At 38.7% G+C, this 24,946-nt stretch overlaps 1 protein-coding gene across 10 annotated transcripts in view; it reads left to right on the forward strand.

The window, feature by feature from the left end:
• Positions 1–24,946, forward strand: part of USP48 (ubiquitin specific peptidase 48) — a 69,846-nt gene that overhangs the window by 37,260 nt on the left and 7,640 nt on the right. For 9 of the 10 annotated variants that reach the window (XM_049709406.1, XM_033433200.2, XM_033433199.2 and 6 more), the window contains 13 exons: positions 1,029–1,226; positions 2,144–2,258; positions 3,176–3,306; positions 5,979–6,050; positions 12,407–12,531; positions 12,694–12,816; positions 13,113–13,174; positions 13,439–13,549; positions 14,115–14,245; positions 14,584–14,690; positions 16,941–17,045; positions 20,661–20,816; positions 24,458–24,583. In XM_049709406.1, the coding sequence (XP_049565363.1) occupies positions 1,029–1,226; positions 2,144–2,258; positions 3,176–3,306; positions 5,979–6,050; positions 12,407–12,531; positions 12,694–12,816; positions 13,113–13,174; positions 13,439–13,549; positions 14,115–14,245; positions 14,584–14,690; positions 16,941–17,045; positions 20,661–20,816; positions 24,458–24,583 (1,562 nt within the window). Of the gene's footprint in view, positions 1–1,028; positions 1,227–2,143; positions 2,259–3,175; positions 3,307–5,978; positions 6,051–12,406; positions 12,532–12,693; positions 12,817–13,112; positions 13,175–13,438; positions 13,550–14,114; positions 14,246–14,583; positions 14,691–16,940; positions 17,046–20,660; positions 20,817–24,457; positions 24,584–24,946 lie in introns of those variants that run through there. The other variant, XM_033433205.2, reaches the window with a different exon arrangement.

Consider the following 24,946-nt stretch of genomic DNA (forward strand, 5'->3'; position numbering starts at 1 on the left):
TTTTGTAAAAATTGAAATGTTTTATGCTAAACTTAAAATGGAAGTTAGTTTTTAGACTTGTAAATCTCAGGGAAGTATAAAATTGGTCAAAATGGGCTTTGAGTTGAATTGTCTATCCCTCAGATCTCATCAGAAGTAGTATCATAATACAAATATATAAATTCAACCTCTGTATGTTTTCTTCTATGTTTTATGCTGGGACTCACTGGAGATCTTTGTAAGTAATCAAAGCTGGCCCTTTATCTTTAATTTTGGCTTTTACGGAACTCTGGGGCTCTGTTTTCCCAAATTAAAACACATTCTGAGGTGTTTGGTTGTATCTTTTAATTTTTGCAACTTCAGAATTGATAATATTCGATTCCAGTGCACTTCATCCTAGAAGTTGCTTAAAATAGCTTAATTTCCTGAAATACATAATAATGTAATGAATTGATTGTGATATGGATTTGGATGGGGAAATCAACTACCTTTTAATCAACATCAGTATCATCTTGGGTGAAGAAAAATTCAGTGGTTTAAACGGCCTTGTGAAAGTGCGGTTATAGCTGATGAGGTTAATTTTTAACTTAGAACCTAGTCAGACTCCTCATTTTAACTTTCAGTTGTATTATCACACATCGATGACAAGTGTTTATGAAAATCGTTATGGGGGTGAGGTTATGTGATTTGCGAGCTGGCCTGGAGTGTGGCTTGTAATCACCAAGTGTCCTGATCAGAGCTCTGCTGTGCTATCAAGCAAGACACTTCTCTCTGTGGAAACCTCTTTTGTAGAATGTGGTTAATAATACCAGCCGATCTTACAGGGCACCATGCAGACTCGTCCCTCCCGTGCACAGCTCCTTGAATTCAGATGAGTGCTAGTTAAACGGAGCTTTGTGCTGTACTCATGAAACGTCTTCCCTGAACAATGATTCTTCTGATTCTGCTAACTTTGGAAAGAGTTTGCATTGTCTTGAGGAAAATGAATGTATCGCTTAGTCAAAAAGCTGTAAAAATACATAGGCTCTTTCCCTTGCTTTCTTCCTCAGAGCCCTATGAATTTGTCTCTCTTGAGTGGCTGCAGAAGTGGTTGGATGAATCGACACCCACCAAGCCTATTGATAATCACGCTTGCCTGTGTTCCCACGATAAGCTTCATCCTGATAAAATATCGATTATGAAGAGAATATCTGAATATGCGGCAGACATTTTCTATAGTAGATATGGAGGAGGACCAAGACTAACTGGTAATTCGAGATGTCTTATCTGCTTAAAAAAGAGTAATGCAATAAGTCTGCATTATATGATCTTTATGATCATTTGACCCAAACTGTGCTTAGACCTCATATTCCTTGCAGTTTGCAAAAATGATTTGCTAGGGCTTCCCTGGTGGCACAGTGGTTGAGAGTCCGCCTGCCAATGCAGGGGACACGGGTTTGTGCTCTGGTCCTGGAGGATCCCACATGCTGCGGAGCGGCTGGGCCCGTGAGCCATGGCCGCTGAGCCTGCGCGTCTGGAGCCTGTGCTCCGCAACGGGAGAGGCCACAGCAGTGAGAGGCCCGCGTACCGCAAAAAAAAAAAAAAAAGATTTGCTAAGTCAAGTATAAATTAAGCAGCGTCATACACAGTATATTTATAATGTTAGAAAAGAAATTGCTTATTCAGTTTTGTTGTGTGTTTTTTCTCACAAGACAGACAAAATAGGATACATTAGAGAAAGCCATCTAGTGTTTTGTTATTTTGTACAGTACTCTTCAGAGTATTGGTTTGGTTGATACCCACAGGAAGGTCTTAAACAATTAACATTACATTTATAGTTGTCAGATATATTGATTACCCTCCCCTCCTTTACACCCTCCATCATTTGATGGTGGTCTTGCAAAATTTGCATCTAAATCTTGTAAAATGTACTTTCTGGCATAGATAGTTATAGCATATTATAACATTTTATGTCCTATAGTTCTTTCTTTATGCAGGATAACACTATTGCTGTCTTGATATTTATGTCACCAAAATAATTTAGGACATATACCAACTTGCTATATTGTGAAAATTTGTGACTTTGGGTTAAAATTCTTCATTGTTTTATGAAGTGCTGAAAACATTTTCTTAACAGGAAATTTGTATGTGAATACACTCTTCCCTTTCGTTTTCTCTGTCTCAGTGAAAGCCCTGTGTAAGGAATGTGTAGTAGAACGTTGTCGTGTGTTGCGTCTGAAGAACCAACTAAATGAAGATTATAAAACTGTAAATAATCTGCTCAAAGCAACAGTAAAGGGGTATGTTCACAGTGTATATTGTTTGATAAGCTAAAAAACCAAGTAGCTTATTATTTGTGGGTAATAGGGACTTGGGATCTTTGGAAGAAAGAAGGGTGATGAGTGGTTGGCCACAGCAGAGTAAATTTTGTGGTGACTGCTGCTGTGGCGAAGATAAAGAGGGCTGAGGCACAGCTCCTGTGGCTATATTCCATCCATTAGAAAGGTTGAAGCAGAGATGTGCATCTGAGGCCTAAACAAGCTAAGGCAAGGTGCTCGCCTGTGTTCTGACATGGAATTGTGGAATACTTATGTTGGAAAACCATTCTAGCAGGCCTGGGGTGTCCCCTTTAGAGAGGCTGAAGTAAGTTTGTTAACCAGGGGTACCCAGTGGTGCATCCTTGTCAGGAACATACAGGCTTCTTGGAGTTTGTTGAGCCGCACTCTGTAGAGCACCTCTGGACTCAGGTGGCATTTATGATGTTTGGGTTTAATTTAAGTTGTATATTTCCCAAAGAAATATCAATCTAGTTCACTGTTTTGGGTCATTCCATAAACAGCCTCCTGAGTGGCCTAAATGTGTTTGTGTATATATATGTGAGTGCCTATATGCATTTGAAGGGTCAGCTATATGCAGTTTTGAGTAGTAATCAAGTGAAGGAAAGCGGCCAGTTGTTTGGTGTGATTGGCATAAATTTAAATGAGGGTTAGGAGTAGCAGGGTAAGATTTAGGATGGAAGCAAAGTATTTTCTATACGTGCAATTTAATATGAAGAGTAAAAATGGCCAAAATGAGGAAATAGGTTAAAAAAAATTGTGTGCACAGCAGCAAATACTGAACATTTTAATTCAGTTTAGTTGTGGCCTTTACAAGGAAAGAAGGGAGGACATTAGGAAATGTCACTTGCATGATTTTACATTCTCTCTCTCTTCCACAGCAATGATGGATTTTGGGTAGGGAAATCCTCCTTACGCAGTTGGCGTCAGCTAGCTCTTGAACAGTTGGATGAGCAAGATGGCGATGCAGACCAAAGCAGTGGGAAAATGAATGGCAACACCTTGAATAAAGGTAGTATTTAAAACCTGTATGTAGATGGTTGTGAATCATACCACAAAATTGTAAGCATTTGTTTGTAGTAAAATAGTTTTGATTCCCATCCACGTAATTTCTAAGACAATTTTTTGAAGTCTAAAGCTCTCAAAAATGTCTCAGAACACATAAAACGACTTACAAGCTATTGAAAGTGAGCAAGGGCTCAACAGCTCAAGAGAGGCATTCCTTATGGCATAAGGCATTCCTTATGACCTGCTTTGGGCTTAGGGTCTCTCTAGTTAATCCCAAGCAAAATTACTTTTAATACTTTTAATATGCTGCAAATTGCATAGTATGTTGTTAGCTCAGTACATTTTGGTTATAAATTAGCCACACCAACAGGCTGACTTCGTCAAGTTAAATGTGCTTGAACTTGTGCATTTTTCATCCAGGAGAAGAAGCAGGTTTTGAATAGCTTTTTACTTATAAATTCTTCTGAGTTTTATGAAGCAATGCTTTTAAATAGGAAATTATATTAATGTAAGTCAACCACTCAATTCCAATTTTGTAATCAGTATTTTATAAGATTATGGGAAATTAAAACATTAAAACCTTTTAGATTTAAAATAGAAATCAGTAGTTTGATCAGTTTACTAATTCATATACAATTAATGATCCATAAGCAATTATTTCACTTAATATTATCTCCAAATATTAGTACTTATATACATATATTTTATTATTTTAATATTCTTAACCTTTTTACTGAAATATTCTGTATTTTCTGCATTTGAACATTTGTATCATTTTATTTGGTGTGGATCTTCCCATATCACTGCTTTATTTTTGAGAATGTAAAAACTCTAGAGCCACTAATAATTTTAAACTGAGTTTTTTTTTTAAACATTTTCAAATTTGATGAGTGATTTTTTTCTTTTGGCTAAAGTATTTTGTTGTGCTGTGTACTTCATGAACTTAACATTTGTTTCAATTTTCTTCTATCATTTAAAAAAGATATTTTAAATATAGCCAATATATTATAATAGCTATATATGGAATATAACCTTCACAAATTGTGAATCACTGTTGTGTACCTGAAACTTATTTAATATTGTACATCAACCACCTCACTAAAAGGAAAGATTAAAAACATACTTTTAGTGTGACGTGACCCAGTATGTTAAATATTTTGTGCTCTTTTAAGCCTCTTTACATATCAGTGGCCCTTTTTTTTTTAAAACTGAAGTATAGTTGACTTACAATGTTGTGTTAATTACAGCAAGGTGACTAAGTTATACATATATATATTCTCTTCCATTATGGTTTATCCCAGGATATTGACTATAGTTCCCTGTGCTCTGCAGCAGGACCTTGTTTATCCGTTCTGTATATACCAGTTTGCATCTGCTCACCCCAAAGTCCCAGTGCATGCTGCCACCACCACCCCAACCACCAGTCTGTTCTCTATGTCACCGATTCTTTCTGTTTCATAGATAGGTTGATTTGTGTCATGTTCTAGATTCCAGTGACCCTTCATTTTAAGGAAAGTTGGATGCCATAATAGAAAATGCCTTGATATCCTAGCTTAAAAATATTTTTCATGTCGCTTTCAGAGTAAAATGCTCCTCTTCTCCCCCTTCCTCCATTCAAAGATTTTAAAAGCTTGAAGCAGAGTAGAAGTAACAAAGTAAAAAAAGCCTTTGCACCAGGTATAATCACTGTAAATAGTGGCTTTTTATAATGGTGCTTGTTACTGGCACAGTTGTGCATCATCCTTTACCAAAACAGTTTTTAAAAATTTAGCAGCTACATTTCATTGTATGAATATATATTTATTTAACCTATTTCAGTTTTTTACAATTAGTATGTAAACACAGATGCCGGAAATGTGTCCTTGTACCTACTTCTTTGCCTATTTTTCACATTATGTGACAGAGGGAGAGAGACACAAACAGGCAGGAGACAGAGTTATCTGGTCATGTCTTTCCTTTGCCCATTTCTTTGCTTAAGCTTTTTAATGATTAGTAAATATTCTTTATGTATATTAAGTGTATTAAAAGTCTGTTATGTGCTTAACCTGGAAAATCCATGAATAAGAATTCTAATATCCCGCTACTTAGGACTTCTTTTATTTGATCCTGTTCACTGGTATACACAAGTACACACTGGCAAGTGTCACAGTGTAGACAAGTAGGAGAAGCAGATGTTGAAACAGAACTGTTAATAGGAAAAGGAAAGTTTTAATTATATATATATTTAAAAAATTTTTTTTAAATTATATATGTTTGACATGAAATGTTAAATCCTTATTTCATTAGCCTTCTAAAGTTTTCTGTTCTTCCCTAAAGAGTTGATGGATGAAAGTGACATGACATGTAGATGATTATCCTGGTTTGTGACACAGTAATCTGAATACCTTTACTAGAATTGATGGAAGGATATGTAAACTGTTTTTCAGTTTGAAAAAATGCATATTTTCTTGCATAACCCCAATCTTTAAAAAGCAAAACTGCCGTTCAGAAATTTTTCTTTCCTTTAAGGGAAAGAAATGAAACACTTCTTAGCAGGACTGTGCCGAATCACTTGGGTCTAATTTTTAAAATGTTTTAAAGTTTTCTGTGTTTGAAATTGTGTAGAGTAGTATCTTTGCTACTTTGAAATTTAAATACAACAGTAGAAGAGTTATTATCTGTATTTCTTTTGATTAGATGAATCAAAGGAAGAAAGAAAAGAGGAGGAGGAAGAATTAAATTTTAATGAAGACATTCTGTGCCCACACGGTAAGCTAGATAATGTAAAACTTCTGTTGTTAGCCTTACTTTAGCATATCATATATATTTTGTTAAATTATTTTACACTCAAGAGCTCAGGCCCTAATATGGCAGCCATGGTAGAGCAACTGGTTTTCTAAACTGTTCATTATCCTAATGTTCCTATTCTCTTGCCCTTTTCAACTGTTAGCTTCTACTGCCTACTTTCAAGCCAATGCCTCTCACACATTTCCCTCTCTCCTCGCAAAACAAATTAAAAATAATAGAATTTCCCCATATTTTATTTTATTTTATTTTATTTTATTTTTTTATTATTATTTTTTTTTGCGATACGCGGGCCTCTCACTGTTGTGGCCTCTCCCGCTGCGGAGCACAGGCTCAGCGGCCATGGCTCACGGGCCCAGCCGCTCTGTGGCTTGTGGGATCCTCCCGGACTGGGGCACGAACCCGTGTCCCCTGCAACGGCAGGCGGACTCTCAACCACTGCGCCACCAGGGGAGCCCTCCCCATATTTTAGTGAAGAAACTTATTGTCACTTGTCACATTGAAGGGTTTTCGGAGCTTGAAGGAGAAGAATTTCAGTTATTTCCCATTTATGTGTCTGTGTCTTTGTCCAGATTTGAACACTTCGAAAACAGCATTTGTATATTCTTCTTAGGGCAATTTCTGGTTTAGTTTCTTAGCTACTGTGTACTATATATTCTTAATAATAATTTCCTAATCCTTATTAATCCTGAATATTTGTTTATGTGTTTATTTGGTTTTAGTGAGTGCTCATTTGAAATAACTTTTTTTTTTGAGAGGGACTCCTTATATATGACACATGGTTTGCCATTCTGTCAGCCCTCTGAAAGCCAAAATGGTGTCTACTTCTCAAAGTCTTCTACTGTATAAGTTCCCCACTCATACTTTTTTTTTTTCCTAACTCCACCTTGAGAAAAATTGGACCCAGAGAAGCTGGGATGTCAGTGATGAATCTGTTAACACATTTGCATTTCTTGTTGTGTGCTAATGTATTGCTAATACTCAGAATTCTTTTTTTTAATTGAAGTATAGTTAATTACTATGTTGTAGTAGTTTCATGTGTACAGCAAATTGATTCAGTTATACATATATGTATTCTTTTTCAGATTCTTTTCCGTTACAGTTTATTATAAGATATTGAGTGTAGTTCCCTGTGCTATACAGTAGGTCCTTGTTGTTCGTCTGTTTTATATATATAGTAGTGTATATCTGCTAATCCCAAACTCCTAATTTATTCCCCCTCCACCATCCCCTTTGGTAACTATAAGTTTGTTTTCTGTTGGTGAGTCTATTTCTGTTTTGTAAATAAGTTCATTTGTATAATTCGTTTTTAGATTCCATATATGAGTGATATCATGGTATTTGTCTCTCTGACTTCACTTAATATGATAATCTCTAGGTCTATTCATGTTCCTGCAAATGGCATTATTTCATTCAGTTTTATGCCTGAGCCTAATACTCAGACTTCTTGTTGGTCCCAATAAATTCCTTATTTTAGTTCTTACTTCATTGCCTCATTATGAACCCATACATGATGCCTCACCCTTTCCCTCATTCACTCCAGTGCGGCGCGGCATGGGGAATCTTAGTTCCTCAACCAGGGATCAAACCTGCGCCCCTTGCAGTGGAAGTACAGACTCAACCACTGGAGCGCCAAGGAAGTCCCCACACTAGTGGTTTTTTATGAAGAGTCCTGGTAGTGCTAGTGATAGTAGTTGTCACTTGAGTTGTATTTGTGTGCCTATCTTTCTGGACACAATCTCACTGCACTTCACTAGCTGAGTGGCATTCTCATTTACTGGCTACAGAACTAGGAAGTGGGGGTGAAGGGTCATCCTGGGATGTGGATTTTTTTTTTTAAACATTTGTAGCACAGATGTGCACATAGCATAAGTGCCTCCATTTTGAGAGTTGAGGAATCTGTAGTAAAATACTAAGTTTTCATGCTTGGTGCTGCTTAGCAGAGTGAAACAATGCCAGAACTCAGACTGTCTTCCTCCTTCGTTCACTGACATTTGGTCTCAGCCCACCTCTCTCATCTTGTCATTTTAGTTTTACAGTTTTGACTAGAAAGCATGGCAGAGCTGAAAGTGATTTCAGGACTTACGCTGCTCCCCTCAGCTTGTCAGAAATTGTAGATGAGCTATTTTTTTTAGATCTTCTAGCTTGATCTGCAGCTCAGTGGAATTTTGTTGCTGTACCTTGTTATCTTGCATTTGAAAAGCATAGTTCTCAACTCTTGCTTTTGCGGACGTCACCTGTCAGTGTACCATGTCCACAGGTGCAGGATACGGGACTTCACTTAAAACCTACCCCACTCTTTAGGTTTATATTAAAAGTTGTTCCTGAGATGTTGTGATGGTCGTCATAGCAAACAGATGATAGACATTTATCAAATGTTTACCTTGTGCCTAGTAGTTTTCTAAGAGTATAGATATTAACTCATTTAATCTACACAACAACCTGAAAGGTCAGTATTACTAGTGTACCGATTGTACTGATGAGTAAGTAAACGGAGGCACAGAGAGGTGAGACTCGTTTGCTAAAGGGTACCACACTTAATGCATAGGTTTCACCTAGTTATATAATTGTCTGAAATTCTTTTTCTTTGAAAATTTGAAGGACTTACTGCATCTTTCAGTGTACCATTTGTCCAAAGCCCTTCTTAGGCAGTTTTTGTCCCTTCCACTTTTGGTAGCTTGTTAAGATTTCTGTCCACAGCATCGTGACACCTCACCCTGTGCAGGTCCTAATTCATTTATTGCTCGGGGGGTTCTGTGGAAGCCATGCACATGTGTGAGGGCAGGGGACTGCCAGCTTCCCTGTTTGGGTGTCCTGGCTGGGCCATTTCACTGGAGAATTCTCACTTTGATTATCCCTTCTTGGACTGCTCAGATTTCTCCATAAGGATCTTTCATTCTCCTGCCTGGAAAATGCAGAGCTGGCTGTCACTTCCAGGGCTGTAAAGAGGAGGGCTTGGGAGTCTCTGCATTCTGTATGGAAACATTCACTTATCCGCATCTCAGCGCACTACCTCTTATCTCAGCTTTGTGTCCCCCAGTGCAGAGGCCTTAGGTTTTATATCATCAGAGAAGCTTGTGTTGTCTTTTGTGGATAGCGGGGGCAGGTATCTGTAGGGTGTATAGAAGGGCAACTCAGAATTTTAACTGCCTCTTAGATAGTCTTTTAGTCTGTTCTCTTCTGGGTACCCCTAATTCCTGGATTTGTGGGGCCAGTTCTGTGTCGTAAGTGGGTTAATGTGTAGTAAATTGGGTTACTTCTTTTGTCAGTTTAGAATTCATTTTTCTTGTCTTATCCATCCACCTTTAAGCTTCTAAAATATTTGTTCCTATTGTCCCATCTGTTTTCTTTTATCCATCATTATGATTTTGTATCTTTAAAAAAGGTCCCCTTACTGTGGTTTAGTGGTGTTTCAGGAGGAACTGGAAGTAAATGCAGTTTTAAAACATTTTTATCAGGCTTCCCTGGTGGCGCAGTGGGTGGGAGTCTGCCTGCTGATGCAGGGGACGCGGGTCTGTGCCCCAGTCCGGGAGGATCGCACGTGCCGCGGGGCGGCTGGGCCTGTGAGCCATGGCCGCTGGGCCTGCACGTCCGGAGCCTGTGCTCTGTGACAGTGAGAGGCCTGCGTACCGCAAAAAAAAAAAACGAAAGAAAAAAACATTTTTATCTGGAAGTCCATGTTTGCATTTTTATATTCTAAAGCCTGTGTATATTTATCATGGATTTTTGTGTGAATTAATAATGGATTATATATTCCATTATATGATTGGCTACTATCATAGAGTTTAGCATTTACTGCAGGTATTCCTTACCCATCGGGCTTTCTTATCCATTTCATTTTATATTCATTTAATGGTTAACAACTTCCTTAACTACCTTGTTTATTATACCTGTTTACTAAGCAGCTGAGCAGTTTTTTAATTTATTTTTTTTACAAGTTCTTTGGATATTGTGTGCCCCCAAAGTATTAGAGTTTGAACTAGATTTTGTCAGGGAGGGGATTTATCCAGAATCTAAACTCATTGTTAACTAGATTTCTATTTTTACCAGAAGAATCTTTGGGGATTAGGTTATCGAATTATGTTTGGTGAATTCAATCTCTCATGACTAGTTTGATCTTGTATTGGGAGATTTGCTTACAAAATGATTTTAGTTTATTGGCTTTCTTTTAAGATTTAAGAAGCAATGTTATATATTGCAGGATACAAGTCTAATTTCTAAAAATTCATATGTCACAAGTAAAAGTTTATTGTGGTGAGGTCAAACTATGCAGATACATTAAATCATGGTAGTTATTAAAATGATGTGAAACTAAATTTAGAAACATGACTAGGGGTAGAGTAGAGGACTTTCTGATTAATACTGACTTGGAAGTATTTAATATTGACTGCAGTATTTAATTTCTGACTGCAGTGAAGTGACTTATTAAGATACATTGCTGATTTTAGAAATAAACTTGTGTTCTTCTCTAATTACCTGAGTAATGCACATCTTACAATACAGCCAGTCATAAAGTAAAAGCAACCTTACATCAAAACAAGAGGCAGTGTATCCAGAGAGTCTGTGGAATCCTGTTTAAAATATGTGTTTGTGTATTTGCATTATTGTTTCCTATATTCTCCCTTTATGAACCAGATTGGGTTATAACATATGTATACAGAGGAACGGTCCCTTAAAAAAAAAAAAAAAAAAGGAAACCACTTAAAAAGTATAATTGCCCTGGAGTTCTTTCTTTCTTTTCTTTTTTTTAAATTAATTAATTAATTAATTTATATTTGGCTGTATTGGGCCTTCGTTGCTGCGCGCAGGCTTTCTCTAGTTGCGGCGAGTGGGAGCCACTCTTCGATGAGGTGCACAGGCTTCTCATCGCGGTGGCTTCTCTTGTTGCGGAGCAAGGGCTTGTGGCACACGGGCTCTAGAGTGCAGGCTCAAGTAGTTGTGGTTCACGGGGTTAGTTGCTCTGCAGCATGTGGGATCTTCCCGGACCAGGGCTCGAACCCGTGTCCCCTGCATTGGCAAGCGGATTCTTAACCACTGCGCCACCAGGGAAGCCCCAGGATAGCATTTTAAAGTAAGTTTTCATAACCTCAGAGGAAATTTGTTAACAGCCTACTCAGAAATAAAGTTAATTTTTACATTGTGATCTATTTTCTCTGGTAATAAGTACATTAAAGCAAAGTAATCATTTCTTAGGATCAGTCAAAGCTCAATAAGAGGTGACGGATGGAAGTTAAGAAGATGCATTTTGAGGCATTAGAAATTATGGGGTTTAGATGAGAGAGGTCTGGTTTCATATCCTAGCTCCATTCTCCACCAGTTGTGGTGACCCTGGGTGTATTAATTTCTCTGATTCTTGGTTTATTTATTGTTATAAAACACATAAAGCAAAGAATCAGGATACTGCATTTAGAAAGCCCCTGGCTTTTTTACTCATGTAAACATGCAAGTATCTTGCCAATGGGGGTAGAAACACATTTTCCTTTGGAAACTTAAAGATGGTTTTCTGGGTAAAGAACCATATAGGTACTATATGCAGTTCACTAACTATCTATTGGGAACAGCTGAAGCAATAGAAACTGGAACCACAAGCACAGTGAGGGTTTGAGTGGGGAGAAAGGGCCTGAAATGCCGGAAGTATCAGTCAGCCGAGGAGGGGCTGCTGAGATTGAGGGTCACTGCCATCTGGGCGTTCCTGTGATCTTCAGAGGAAATGAAGCGTAGTGGTGACTAGCACTCTGCTTATTCTCTTCTAGGATTTTTAAAGATCCACGGGGTTCAGGGTGTTTGCAGTCGTAATAGTCAATTGACTGGATATGGTTTTACGATTGAACGGTAGATTGCTTTACTATTTAAGCGTGAGTCTCACACAACTTTGAAAATAGCATTTCAATTCGGGATGCATTTAGTAAAGTAATAAGGTAAAACGGAAAAAATACATCCTGCAGGAAATCGTGGCATTTGAATGTGGGCGGAGATGAAATACAGACGAAATACTGTTAAACAACCCCTGGGGTGGCACAGGGACACCAGGATCCCTGGAAGCCCTTTTAGTGCTTCCTTCACTGGTAGGAAGAAAGGCCTAGATTAAGGACAAAGGAATGGCTGGCTTCTTTAGAATTAGATGAAACTAAAAATTTAGAGACTTTGAAACTAAGGAAAGAGAGAGAATTACAGTACTTTAGAACAGAAGGAAAAGAGGCCCTACAAATTTGTCTTAAGTTTAAGAAATATAAAATAGATTTTTGGAGGGTATATATTGATTTTTTTTTTTAACCTTTTCTCTCTACTCCGGCCCCCCCCCCCCGCCCTTTTTGACTTAGGGGAGTTATGCATATCTGAAAATGAAAGAAGGCTTGTTTCTAAAGAGGCTTGGAGCAAACTGCAGCAGTACTTCCCAAAGGCTCCCGAGTTTCCAAGTTACAAAGAATGCTGTTCACAGTGCAAGGTGCTGCACGCTGTCCTGACATCTGTGGAAATTATAATGCCACCTCCCTGGATTGACTTCCCAGGAGAATTGACATGCACTCTTGGTAGGGGTTAGGGAGGAGGCAGGTCCTGTGCTGTCAGCAGGAGATGGTTGATTGCTTCCTGCTTCCTTCTCTTTCAGATTTTAGAAAGAGAAGGAGAAGAAAATGAAGCCTTGCATAAGATGATTGCAAATGAGCAAAAGACTTCTCTTCCAAATTTGTTCCAGGACAAATACAGACCATGTCTCAGTAACTGGCCAGAGGTATAATGATTCCCACAAGGGATAGAATTCATCTCACCTTTGTAAGACCCTTGCCAAATTCCTGATGAACAGTGGTTTCAGAACAACTGAGAGCTTCTCTAATTCTCATTTGTATAGTTTTCTTATCCCGGGGATTTTACTCTTAGTTCTGGTTGCTTGGTAGAGGGCTGTATTTCCATTTTATTTATGAAGCTTGAAAGAGGAAAACCACAGTATATGGAGACATTTTCCCTATAGGATTTAGGTTAAGAATGCAGTGAATTAATGGATACTTTCATCTGATTTTTCTATTCTAGGACACGGATGTCCTCTACATTGTGTCACAGTTCTTTGTAGAAGAATGGCGAAAATTTGTTAGGTATATACCAAAAATTTTCTCTTTCCTTTTTTATTGTTGATTTTATTATTTTTAAGAATTCATGGATCCTGATCGTAGTACCTTACTTTTACTAGCATATCTGAAAGTTTTATTTTCTAATAATCTAAATGAATAATCCTGAGAAACACATTAATTACTATCATTAAAATATATCTCTAATTTAAAAATAATCATCGTAAAAAAATCTTCTCTTTAGTCATGCAATAGTGAAGTATATTGATCCTCCTTGTTTCATTTGAGTAGAAAACCTACAAGGTGTAGTCCTGTGTCATCAGTTGGAAACAGTGCTCTTCTGTGTCCTCACGGGGGACTCATGTTTACATTTGCTTCCATGACCAAAGAAGATTCTAAACTGTGAGTTTCTTCTCTTCATGTGATTTTTTTTTTCTTCTAGTGATTAATAGAACGTGTTTAGGAAGTTTCTCTTCTGACATAAAGAGTCTGTTTTAAGAATCTGTTTGAATTGTGGGGTTATTTCCTCTGGTAGTCTCTGCTAGGTGGAGCACTAGCCTTTAAAAAAAAAAAGACTGCTTCTCCATAAAAAATCAAGAGGCTGCCTGAGGCTGCCTTGCTCTTGTTCCTCCCTTCTCCTTCCTGGAGCCCTGCTTTCTCCTTCCAAGCTGCTGGTACCCAGGACAGTGCCTCTAGGTTACATCATATAGAATTTATCCCTCTGTAGCTAAGTTCTTTACTCAACTTCAGTTTTCGAGGTTTAGCCATGTTGATCCATGTATTGATAACTTCAGTCCATTTTGTTTTACTGCTGTTGTAACATTTTTTTGTATGAAAAAACTACTGTTCCTTGTTGATGTATCTTTTCCTTCTTAATTTATTTGTATTAAATATTGGTTTTGATAATTCTGGTTTAGAGATGGAGTATGTCCTTGTGTCTTAAAGCATGTTGTGTTTTTTTGCACAGTATAGCTCTCATATGGCCCAGTGAGTGGCAAATGATACAAAAGCTCTTTGTCGTGGATCATGTAATTAAAATCATGAGAACTGAAGGAGGAGATGCAAACCTTTCAGAAACACAGTATATTTCTGAGCCTAGTAAGTTTTCATATCGCTCTTGGTTTATGTAGTTAAAAGTTGGCATTTTAAGGGGGAAGGAAAGAGTATGTCAGTATTGTATTTTCTACTTAAAGATCATGTGCTGTTCCAAAGTATATTCCGCAGATGGGAAGTATCATATAATTACCTCATTATTAGTATGTTTGTCGACAGTAAATGGATTTCCTTATTTGCATACAATAGAATACAACGGTTAACAGAAAATATGAGTAATATTTTGATGAATACACTCTGGTAACTTTGATATGTTCTTTTAGATCTTTCATTCTTTGACAGTAATTCCTCAACCACTGCTATTTTTTTTTTTTTTTTTAAAGAACTCTGTCCAGAATGTAGAGAAGGGTTATTGTGTCAACAGCAGAGGGACCTGCGTGAATACACTCAAGCCACCATCTACGTCCATAAAGTCGTGGATAATAAGAAGGTACCAGTCCCTCTTGTGGTCGTGCCTAGTAATGATCAAGCTTGCCTTTTGACTTGCTGTTGGATTTTCACTGAGGATGGCCTAGGGTTGCCTTATTTTTTTTTTGGTGGGAGGGGATTGTGCAGGCGGAGCCATTGGACTAGAACTGAAAAGGAATAGTTATGTGATTTATGTGGATCTAGTCAGTTATTAAGCGAAACACAAATATTGATTGAGTGTCAGCTGTGTGCTAGGAATGGTCTTGGTGCTGGGGATACAGGTGGTGCAGAAGAGAGAAAAGTTACCTACCGTCAAGAATATTTGTACCTAGTGAGGTAGATCAAGAATAAGCCCATAAATTCATAAGATAATTTCAGACAAGAACAAGTACTTTGAAGGAAATCTAGCAGAGTAAAGCGAGAGACGGATAGGGGCGGAGGTGCATTGTTAGATAGGGCATGGGTATGAAAGGTGCGTCAGAGGAGGAGTTGTTTTACCTAAGCATTAACTGTCAGAGAGTCAGCCTGTGACGTGTAGTGCAGGCAAAACCGTAAGCCTAATGTGCTCAAGCAACAGAGTAAGTCGTATCTAGAGCAGCGCTGCCCAGTGGAGCTTTCTGCAGTGATGGAGATGTTCTGTATCTACACCGTAGCCATTAGCCGCATTTGACTGTGGAGCACTGAAATGTGTCTAGGGTGACTTGAGGAACTGAGTTTTTAATTCACTTTAATTTAAATAGCCATGTGTCACCTCTGGCTACCACAGTGGACAGCACTGGTCTAGAGAGAAGTTTCTTCCAAGTAGGGAAAGTGATAGGTGATGAGGGATCAAAATTTATCGGCCTTTATACATCACACCAAGGATTTGGGATCTTAGTCTAAGTGTAGATGTAAGCCACTGGAGTTTCAAGAGAGGTCATGGTGTGTTCTCATTTATGCTTTCAAAAAGTCACCCTGGCCATTGTGTTTGGAGTTGGTAAGGGCATAACGGAAAGAAGGACGGCCAGTTTAGAGCCTCTTGCATTTTTTTTTATCTATTAAAGGGTAGGTGAAGTAGACAGATTTGGGTATAATTTGGGAGCAGGGGTGTTGCTGTGGATTGTTTTTGGGGCATTTTCACTATATTGGGAATGGCTCTTAGGTAGATCCTGACCTATATCTCTGGACATCTTGTTAATTTGATTCCAAGGTTTTGGGAATTAAAGACAAAATAGAATGTGTTTTATTTGATGATAGTTACCAAACACATTATTTTAGAAGGGTAACTTACAAATTATGCTCTAATGGTCTAGGGTTTTGCTTCACAAGTTGAATTAAGGCCTCATTTCCTAATTTGCTGAGAAAATGAAGTTGAGTAAAAATGTCTCAATTTTTCCCGTAGAATTTTCTTATATCTTTTGTACCTATTAGTGCATGTATATATTGGTATCTAGTACAAAATAGTATCCAATTCAGGTAAAGTTTTATTATTATTTTTTAGTTTGATAGCAGTATTTCATCCATCCTTCATTTTCTCAGTCTCAAGGAGCATTGGGACTCCTGTCTGAACTTGAAAAGGCTGGACGATCAGTGTACTAGGGAAAATGTAGAGCAATTTTGAACTTCTACAAAATAACATCATTGTAAAATCTGGTAACTGTTCTGCAGAGACTGCTTACAGTTATGGCAAACACATTAAATACAAGAATAAATCATAGGATAAGAACTAACGTTAAAAGAGCACAGAAAAGAGAGAGAGAGAGCCCTTGAGTCTTGATCCTCTATCTGATCTATTACCCCACCATTGAAAAAGGTGTGCTTCCTCTTGATAAAGGTGGCCCGTCAAAGCCCCACAGCTGGGCTTCCCTGGTGGCACAGTGGTTGAGAATCTGCCTGCCAATGCAGGGGACACGGGTTGGAGCCCTAGTCTGGGAAGATCCCACATGCTACAGAGCAACTAAGCCCGTGTGCCACAACTACTGAGCCTGCGCTCCAGAGCACGCGAGCCACAACTCCAGAGCCCGCGTGCCACAACTACTGAAGCCCACGTGCCTAGAGCCTGTTCTCCCCAACAAAGAGAAGCCACCATAATGAGAAGCCCGCGCACTGAAACAAAGAGTAGCCCCCGTTCGCCACAACTAGAGAAAGCCCGCATGCAGCAACGAGGACCCAACGCAACCAAAGATAGATAAATAAATGTATTTAAAAAAAAAAATTTAAAAAGCCCCACAGCCTCCATAGCTCGCCTTCCTACGGTCTGACCTACTTTTCTGTCTTTTCCTGACACATTCAGGTGATGAAGGATTCAGCTCCAGAGCTAAATGTGAGTAGTTCTGAAACAGAGGAGGATAAGGAAGAAGCTAAACTGGATGGAGAAAAAGATCCAGATTTTAATCAAGTATGTGTTGACGCTGCTCTTCATTGTTACACCTTTTGCTGTGCTGAGAGCAGTCACTCTAAGCTCTTGGACATCTCTGCGTAGCCTATGCAGGATGTCGGTTCTCAGGACCCCTTATTTTCCCGCTTTCCTGCATTGGGTAGCGTGCTGTAGCTGCCCTGATTTCTCACGAAAAGCCATGGGTTACATTACTCTAGAGTTACTATGTGCTATTAAGCCAGAAAGGCTAAAATATACTGAAATGATTCACTTTTTACCTGGAAAGAAAACTTAAACTGACCCATATCTTGGCTTGTTGCTTAATCATGGAATCTTTGTGTATGAAAAAATTATTAAACTCAGATTCCCTGACTACAAGGAAAACACACAGTAGCCTTTATAATATTGGAGTTTATAGAAGAGACTTTCGGGTCTCTTACATGTTAGGCAAATGACTAGAATCGGCATTAGTCTTTCATTTTTCTTCTATTAAAATTACCTATTATACTGTGTGTTTTGTTATGGTATTTCTACCCCCTTTTATTTGGTTGCTTGATTATATCCTGCATGTTCACAGTGATGTTGGAGAAAAATGTCAAGAACAGGAAATAATGTGGGCATATGTTTGGTTGATATATGATGTAGATAAGTTTAGCTTCTCAAAAAGTCAGACCATTATACACCAGGATATTCTAGATTTACCTTAAATTCATGGAATTTCTACTCTAATTAGAGTTTAGCTTTAATTAACTAATTAGAGATATTTGTGTTCTTTCTTTACTGCTAAAAAATAGTGTAGTCGGATTATGGTTAGCATCCTCCCTGAAGGAATGAAAGTGATAAAATGGCCATCTGCTGTATCTGTTACAGAGCAGAGATTATCTGGGTTTCTTGGCCTCTCTGTGTATACACACTGATACTGTTACTTCATTTTCAACTGTGATTAAGAAAGTCTGAAAAGCACTCTTGACTTGAATCTTGGTCTCCCTGAGGAAAATGTTACTTGTAGCTTCCCAACTGGCATAAAGAGATATGTCAGCATTTGTTGATTTTAAAACACCTTTGGAAGAACAAAGTCAGGCGCTGCTGACCGTGATCAGCCACTCCTCCCAAATTTGTGTTTCAGTCCCTCAGCATTGGAGGGCCCCCTTGTCCCAGTGCTAACCAAATCCATACATTTTATAGGGATGTAGGTTTTTCAGTTTTGTGGGGATATTTTCCTATAATAAATAATGCCCTCATTAAAATTTATGTACATGTATGCCTTCTGTTCCTTGGGATGGTTTTTGAGATTATTGAGTTAAGTAATATGTCTCTTGAATAGGAGTTTGCAAACATAACAAACCTTGTTTGTTGTCGACTTGTTTTATGTTCCCATCTCCTTTACAGTCCATTTTTCAAGTCAGATCTACAAGCTAGTGTATTTGCTTTTTCCATTGATATATTTTAAATAGAAGTGTCTGTGTCCATCCTGATTTAGGACTCCATCCTCTTTCATTTGCTTGGCCGGCAGTACCATGGTAGTTTATTGTAGTTTGTTTATTAGTGGGAGTATGGTGTAATAATCAGTTGGGAATCCCTATTCTTCTGGTAAACTTTGTAAATAAGTTTCTAAAGCTAGATATATATCTGTGTTCTTACTGTCCTTATTTCTGTCATTTCAAGCTTTACTTTTCAGCCTCAGAGTTATTTAGAAAACTTTTAAAAACGTTTTCAAGTGATTTCGATTTTTGGGAAACTTCAACTGTTTTAATGTCTGGTTTTACCTATTATTGTCATACCCACAGCAATTTTTAAATTGCTGTTCTGTTCCTCAGATGCAGATGACAACAGATTTCACTTTTATAAATACGATAGAGAATATTTGTTGCGGAACATTGTTTTTTATGACATAATTATTTTTTGTACTTTCTTTTGTCTTCCTTCTCATTGTTGTATACTCTAGAATGTTTTAAACATTTTTGTCTTGCAAAAAAGGTGTAACCTTCCGTTTTGAAAAGAGTAGTTGGTCCCAGAAGAATGTCAAGAGTTTTCAGAATGTCGGCCTCCTCAAATCTTTTCTTTGTAATACGTTGCACTATCTCAATACAAAGCTTCTGTAATTGCTGTTTTAAATCCCTGTAATATAAAATGATGCATTTCTATTTGTCCTTAATGGAAATGAACAAATCCCCTTTCCTCTTTTCTCTAAGCTAGATCAACCCAGTTCCTTTGACTTTGACCTTATCTACAATTTAGGTTAATAATGTACCCAGTATTGGATATTACTTAGGTAATTGAAAGCCTTCTAAAACCAGTGGATTGCTTTTCGTCAGATAAGTTCAATTTAAATTCTATGGATTTAAAAGAAATTCTGGGAAAGGCTTTTAGACCCATTAAAAAATATATCTTGCTTAATGTTCAGGGCTTTGTTATTTGGTTGTGTTTTATATTTCTGAAGTAAAATTTTAGGTTGTAGATATTTTCCCTTATATTCCTAATTGTGAAATTTAGGTCCAATTTCACCTTTTCTTGAATAGTTGAGATTGAGAAAAATGTGTCATGAATTTTTTTTTTTAATTCCCACCTTGTTTCTTATGTTAGAATCACCTGTGTGCCTCTTCAGATGCACAGCTAGAGCTGAATCCAGCGTTGTGTAGCACCTAGCCAGTGGCCTATCACCCTGAGCAAATGCTCTTCTGTTTACCCCCTGATCCTCTCTGCTTTGTAAATCTCTGGAGCTCCATTGGTGATGCGTGGGTGGCATCTGTGTCCATAATGACCCCTAAACCGCTCTGATTATGCACACCTGACACTCAGTGACAGCTTCGGAAACCAGAGGCAGAGCCTGGGGGTTACCTCATCCAGATTTAATTAAACCAGGGGAAAAGATTATTTTAAAAATCTTGTTTCATTCATTCCCTGTCCTGGTTAGCAGAATAATCTTGACTGTTAACCTTTTGATGAGGCATTTATTGGAGTATTGTAGAAAGATACTTGGTTCTCATCTATAAAAGACTGGTACAATATATAGTATATACCCATATGTATGCCTGTACTTTTTGCTGAACCATCTTTAGGTAAATTGTGCACATCATGGCATTCCACCTCCAAGTTCTTAAACCAGCTTATCAGTAAAGACAGTGTCGTGTTTACCCAACCTCAGATTTCTTCATCTACCCCAAATGTGTCTGAAGCAATGTTCCCTCCTCAAACCAGCATACAATTAAGATATGCATTGTTTTGTATCAGTTTAGACTGTTATCCAGAACAGTTATCCTGCCTCCGCACCCCTTTCTTTCCCTTCTGACACTGACTGGATTAAATTTAATAATCTTAAAAATTTTTCGGTTTATCATAATTGTGTCTTTCTAAGGTCAAACTTATTTTGCTTTTAAATCTCCTTTTTATAATACATACATTTTAAAATCCTGGAGCTTATATGCAGTTAGAAGTGTATTTTGTCGTTTAATTTTTTCAGTTATGTCTGAGCCTACTAAGAACCTCCAGCGAGTTCCTATTCACTGTTGATATTGAATTTCAAATGGTTAACAGTCTGATAAATAAATTGCTTTTGCTTGCCTGATGAACTTTATGAGCACGGGTCACAGTGTGGGTAATTTCAGTGCTTTCTTTTTTTTCGGATCTTTATTATAGAGCAATGGAGGAACAAAGCGGCAAAAGATATCCCATCAAAATTATATAGCCTACCAAAAGCAAGTTATTCGGCGGAGTATGCGACATAGGAAAGTTCGTGGTGAAAAAGCTCTTCTTGTTTCTGCTAATCAAACATTAAAAGAATTGAAAATTCAGGTGAGGAGAATATAGCTTTTGTTTAATTATGCTCTGAACTTGGAGGACCTTCCCGAGTTTCTGCTTTGCACCTAAGTATTAGGCCATTGAGAGAGGGCTTTTTTGAGTTTAGAATAATGCTTGCAGGGTCACCAAATTAAAATAACTCTTTCTTTAGAAAGAGTTTCAAAGTTTTCAAAATTAGCCAAGAATCTTTCTGTGAAGATGAAAAGTATTTTGGGGATTCTGAAAACTTGAGCAGGTTCTGAGTAGCTTTCCAATAATAATGAGAAATGTTGAGAGCCATTTAACTTGTTACGTGTTGAGGTGGTTCTTTTTGGAGGTTCATTTTAGATCCTTCCCACTCTATCCCCCCCGCCCCCTCCATTGCTTTTGCACATCAACACAGTGGATGCATTATGAAAATGCCTCACGATACTGTTGTTTCCTGGTAGCAATACTAAAGTACTATAAATGAGCATGCCAATGGGACATCTCAAAACCCAGGAAAAAGAGGCTGATAAATTCAAGATGTACATGAAAAAAAATCTGGCCTCTTATCTGTTTTAGTCACTGATACGGATCCCAGAAGTTGACCGAATTTCCCTCTCTGCTGCTTTCATGCGGCCTGGTTTACTGGTTCTGCATTTTCCCTCGCTGCTGATACTTATCGTTGTAATTGAGGCAAAAGTATAGGCTTCCTTTGAGGGTGTGATGTGTTCCAGATTGTCCCGGGAACAGTATTTCCCTTGGTTGAACCCATGGCTCTGAAAATAAATGTGTTGGCCTGATAGCTTTACTCTGTTATTGTAGCTTTTACATCTGAGAAAGCTTGTTTCTATCACCGGCGTTCTGCCTGTCAGTGGTAAACCTCGAACATTCAAAACCTTTAAATTACAAAAAGAGCCCCTGTGGATAAAGACATTTTCAAAGCCTGTGCTGCTTTTTATTGTGGACTACCCTTTTTAAAGAATAAATCAAAAGTCAGCAGAAATAACCTCTGTCTGTGAGCATGTTACCTGCACAAATGAGTTGCTAGAAGGCAGCAGCTGTTCACAGGACAGCCCCCAAACGTGCTCTCCTTGGATGGCTCCTTTGCCGTGTCCCTCCTCTCATTTCCCGTCCTGGCTTCGAGGACCACTGTGATCTAAACAGTCCAAAGAAAGGGCAGTGAAGTGTAATTTCCCTTCAGTGATCCGTGGTGGTAGCTTCGAAAGCTCCCACTAGATGGGACCTTTTTGCCCAGCAGCCTGAGCACTGTTAGAGCTTGTGGTGGGCATGCATGTGAGCCTCAGCCAGTGGTGGTGGGTGACTTTTTAAGCATGTAGTGCATTTTTTTTTATGTTTCATGGAGCCTGTCCTCTAGGGTATACTACATTTCCAAGTTAATAGGATGGCAACTACACCCATTTATAGTTGCTTAATTCATCCACCTATGAGGCCATAAAGTACAATTTATCCATCTCCTTTCTCGGAATATGCTTGGTGTTTAATTGTCTTATTCCATTTTCCCAAAGAGAGGTTTTGAGTGGGTAGTATTGCTTGCTTTAGAAAGGAGGGAATTTTCCTTATTTCACTTTGCTTATTGCATTTCCTTATTTCAGCCACACACTCACACCCCCATGGCAAGCAGCATGGAGCTGCTCACCTTGTAGGAACAGAGTTTTCATTGTTCCTTTTATGCCCCACAGATCCACAATGCTGCACCCGCTTGTTAAACAGACCTATAGAATGTTAATTCTTCTGAAGCATTCTCTTAGCACTTACGGTTTATGAATTATTATTATACAGGGCACAGGCCTCCATGCCTTTGGCCTGTTCCCTCATTCTGAAATACCGTTTTCTCCTCACTAGTAAGCACTGTTCATCTTTCACAACATCTTTTCTGCAAAACCTGTCTTGGCCTTCAGCCACACAGCTAACTGCTCCTTTCTGTGTGCTCCACTAGGAGCAATGTGTACTTTCTGCCACCATCTTCACTGCTTGGTTTTGTCCTCTCGACCTCTCCGGGGTGGGATTATTCACTTTATATTTCCAGTACCTAGCACGGTAGTCAACACATGGTGTGATAAATCTTCATGAGTTGTTGAATGAATTGAAATGTCCTTGTCTGTGCACTCAAAATATAAAGTATGAGCCTCCACCCCTCAGAGATGGAACTCGTGTCTAGAGGTATTTGCGGTTGGTCCAATGTTGTGTGGTGGTGCAAAGACCCTGTGCACCCCACTTAGGCGTGTGAACTAGCATTCCTACAGTCATGCAGCTGTGACATTGCCCACATTAAGTTGGTATCAGACACTTCCTCTGTAACTGTGCTTTCTTCTTCATGGGTCATATTTACTGACTGGGGCTGTTGCCTCTGCCTGATGCCCGTGTGCTGGGCTGCCTTCGGTAGAACTGTCCCGTCAGTACTTCTCATGTACCAGAAATAGGCTCATTGCTTCATACACAGATCATTGATGATGTCACTGCACTGTAGCTACAGATCCCTGTTTAATCAGTCTGCTTGCTTCTGAGAGCCTGATATCCTTTTGAGAAGTCCAATTATGAACCTGGCCTAACAGTTAGGGAGGAGGCCAGTGTTGTTATCCCTGTTGTTATTTACCTGTGTACTATTATTAAAATCACTTTTCTGGTCACAGTCTTCCCAGCTGGAAAGCTCTTGGGCCCAATTATATACACAGTTGGTTCAGGGCTGCTTGTTTTGTCTTTCCAGATTTTTCAAAGAGTAGAGGAATAGAGTGCATAAAAGGGTAGAATGGTTTCCCTGTAACATGGATATTGGTGTAATGAGATACATGTAATGGAACATATTCAAGGAGTATGGCACTCAGTTATGCGGCATAATAAAATGAATACTCTAGAATACACCCAAGTGAAGAATTAGAATGTATCATTGAAGGGTACCTATGTGTGCCTCTCTGACCCCAACTCCTCCTTACTTCGCACTGGTATTTACTCCCTGGACGTGATAAAAAATTTTTCTGAATTTGAAAACAATATTTAAGTATTATGCACAATAGTCTTTCTGAATGTATTCAACTTTTAAGACTTGGTTAGAACTGGGCTGGAGTATATGGCCCCTACCCTTAAGAAATTCATATTCTGGTTCCTAGAGGCAAGACTCGGTCTAAGAATATGTGACAGGCCCAATGGCTGAATTTTGTAGTCCGGCTGCTCACTAAGGGGATCAAAACGAGAAGAGTCCAGATAGCCTTCTGGTTAATTTAGAGATGGTCTTATGAAAGAATTTGGAATTGACTTGGTTGTTAAAACGATGTGGAACCTGGGCATGATAGGAGTGACAGTGACGGCCTTGCTCAAGCCTTATTACCAGAGGAGCTGTCAGCCCAGCCCCACCTTCTGCTCCTTTGTTTTCTCCGCACCCCAGCCCGTGGAGAGGTGGTAAGATGCAGAAGACAAGGTCCTGTGGGTATAATTGTCTCCTAATTCTCTATCAGGCCTCCTAAGAATGTTCTCAGATGTATTGGGATTAGAGTCTCAATAGGAATTTAGCAAGCGAGCTGACTGTAAACTGTTGTGTCTTTTGTATTCTGAAGTCTTTTATTTTGCCCTCAGAATCTATGCATTATTTCTTCAAATAGGGTATAAGTCTCAGTGTTTAGCTTTACACAAACTTTGTTTCCTTTATATTGGCACAGATCATGCATGCATTTTCAGTTGCTCCTTTTGACCAGAATCTGTCAATTGATGGAAAGATTTTAAGTGATGACTGTGCCACCCTCGGAACCCTTGGCGTCATTCCCGAATCTGTCATTTTGTTAAAGGTAGGTAACAGCTCTTTACCTGAGGGATTCTCATGTGTAAACTGCGTGCAGCGGTGGTTACAGTTACCTCAGGTTCTCGGCAGGGTGTGGTAAGAAGCTTCTGCTGTGAGAGTTTTGCTGGCCTCTACATTCTCCATCTCTGGATGAGCCATGAGAGACTTAGAGGAGGTCACAACATCATTGGGTCTTGTGGGGTTTTAATAATTCTTGTTTAAAATAATCTAGATTTAACCTCCTCCGTAACTTTTGGATCAGCAAATTACTTAACCATATTTCTACTACTAAAGCATCTCCACCTTTCCTCATAAGTACAGGAAACGGACATAAGACACAAGTCTTGGACACAATAGTCAAAATACTTTT

Source organism: Orcinus orca, chromosome 1 (genome assembly GCF_937001465.1).
Source record: "Orcinus orca chromosome 1, mOrcOrc1.1, whole genome shotgun sequence".
Lineage (NCBI taxonomy): Eukaryota > Metazoa > Chordata > Mammalia > Artiodactyla > Delphinidae > Orcinus > Orcinus orca.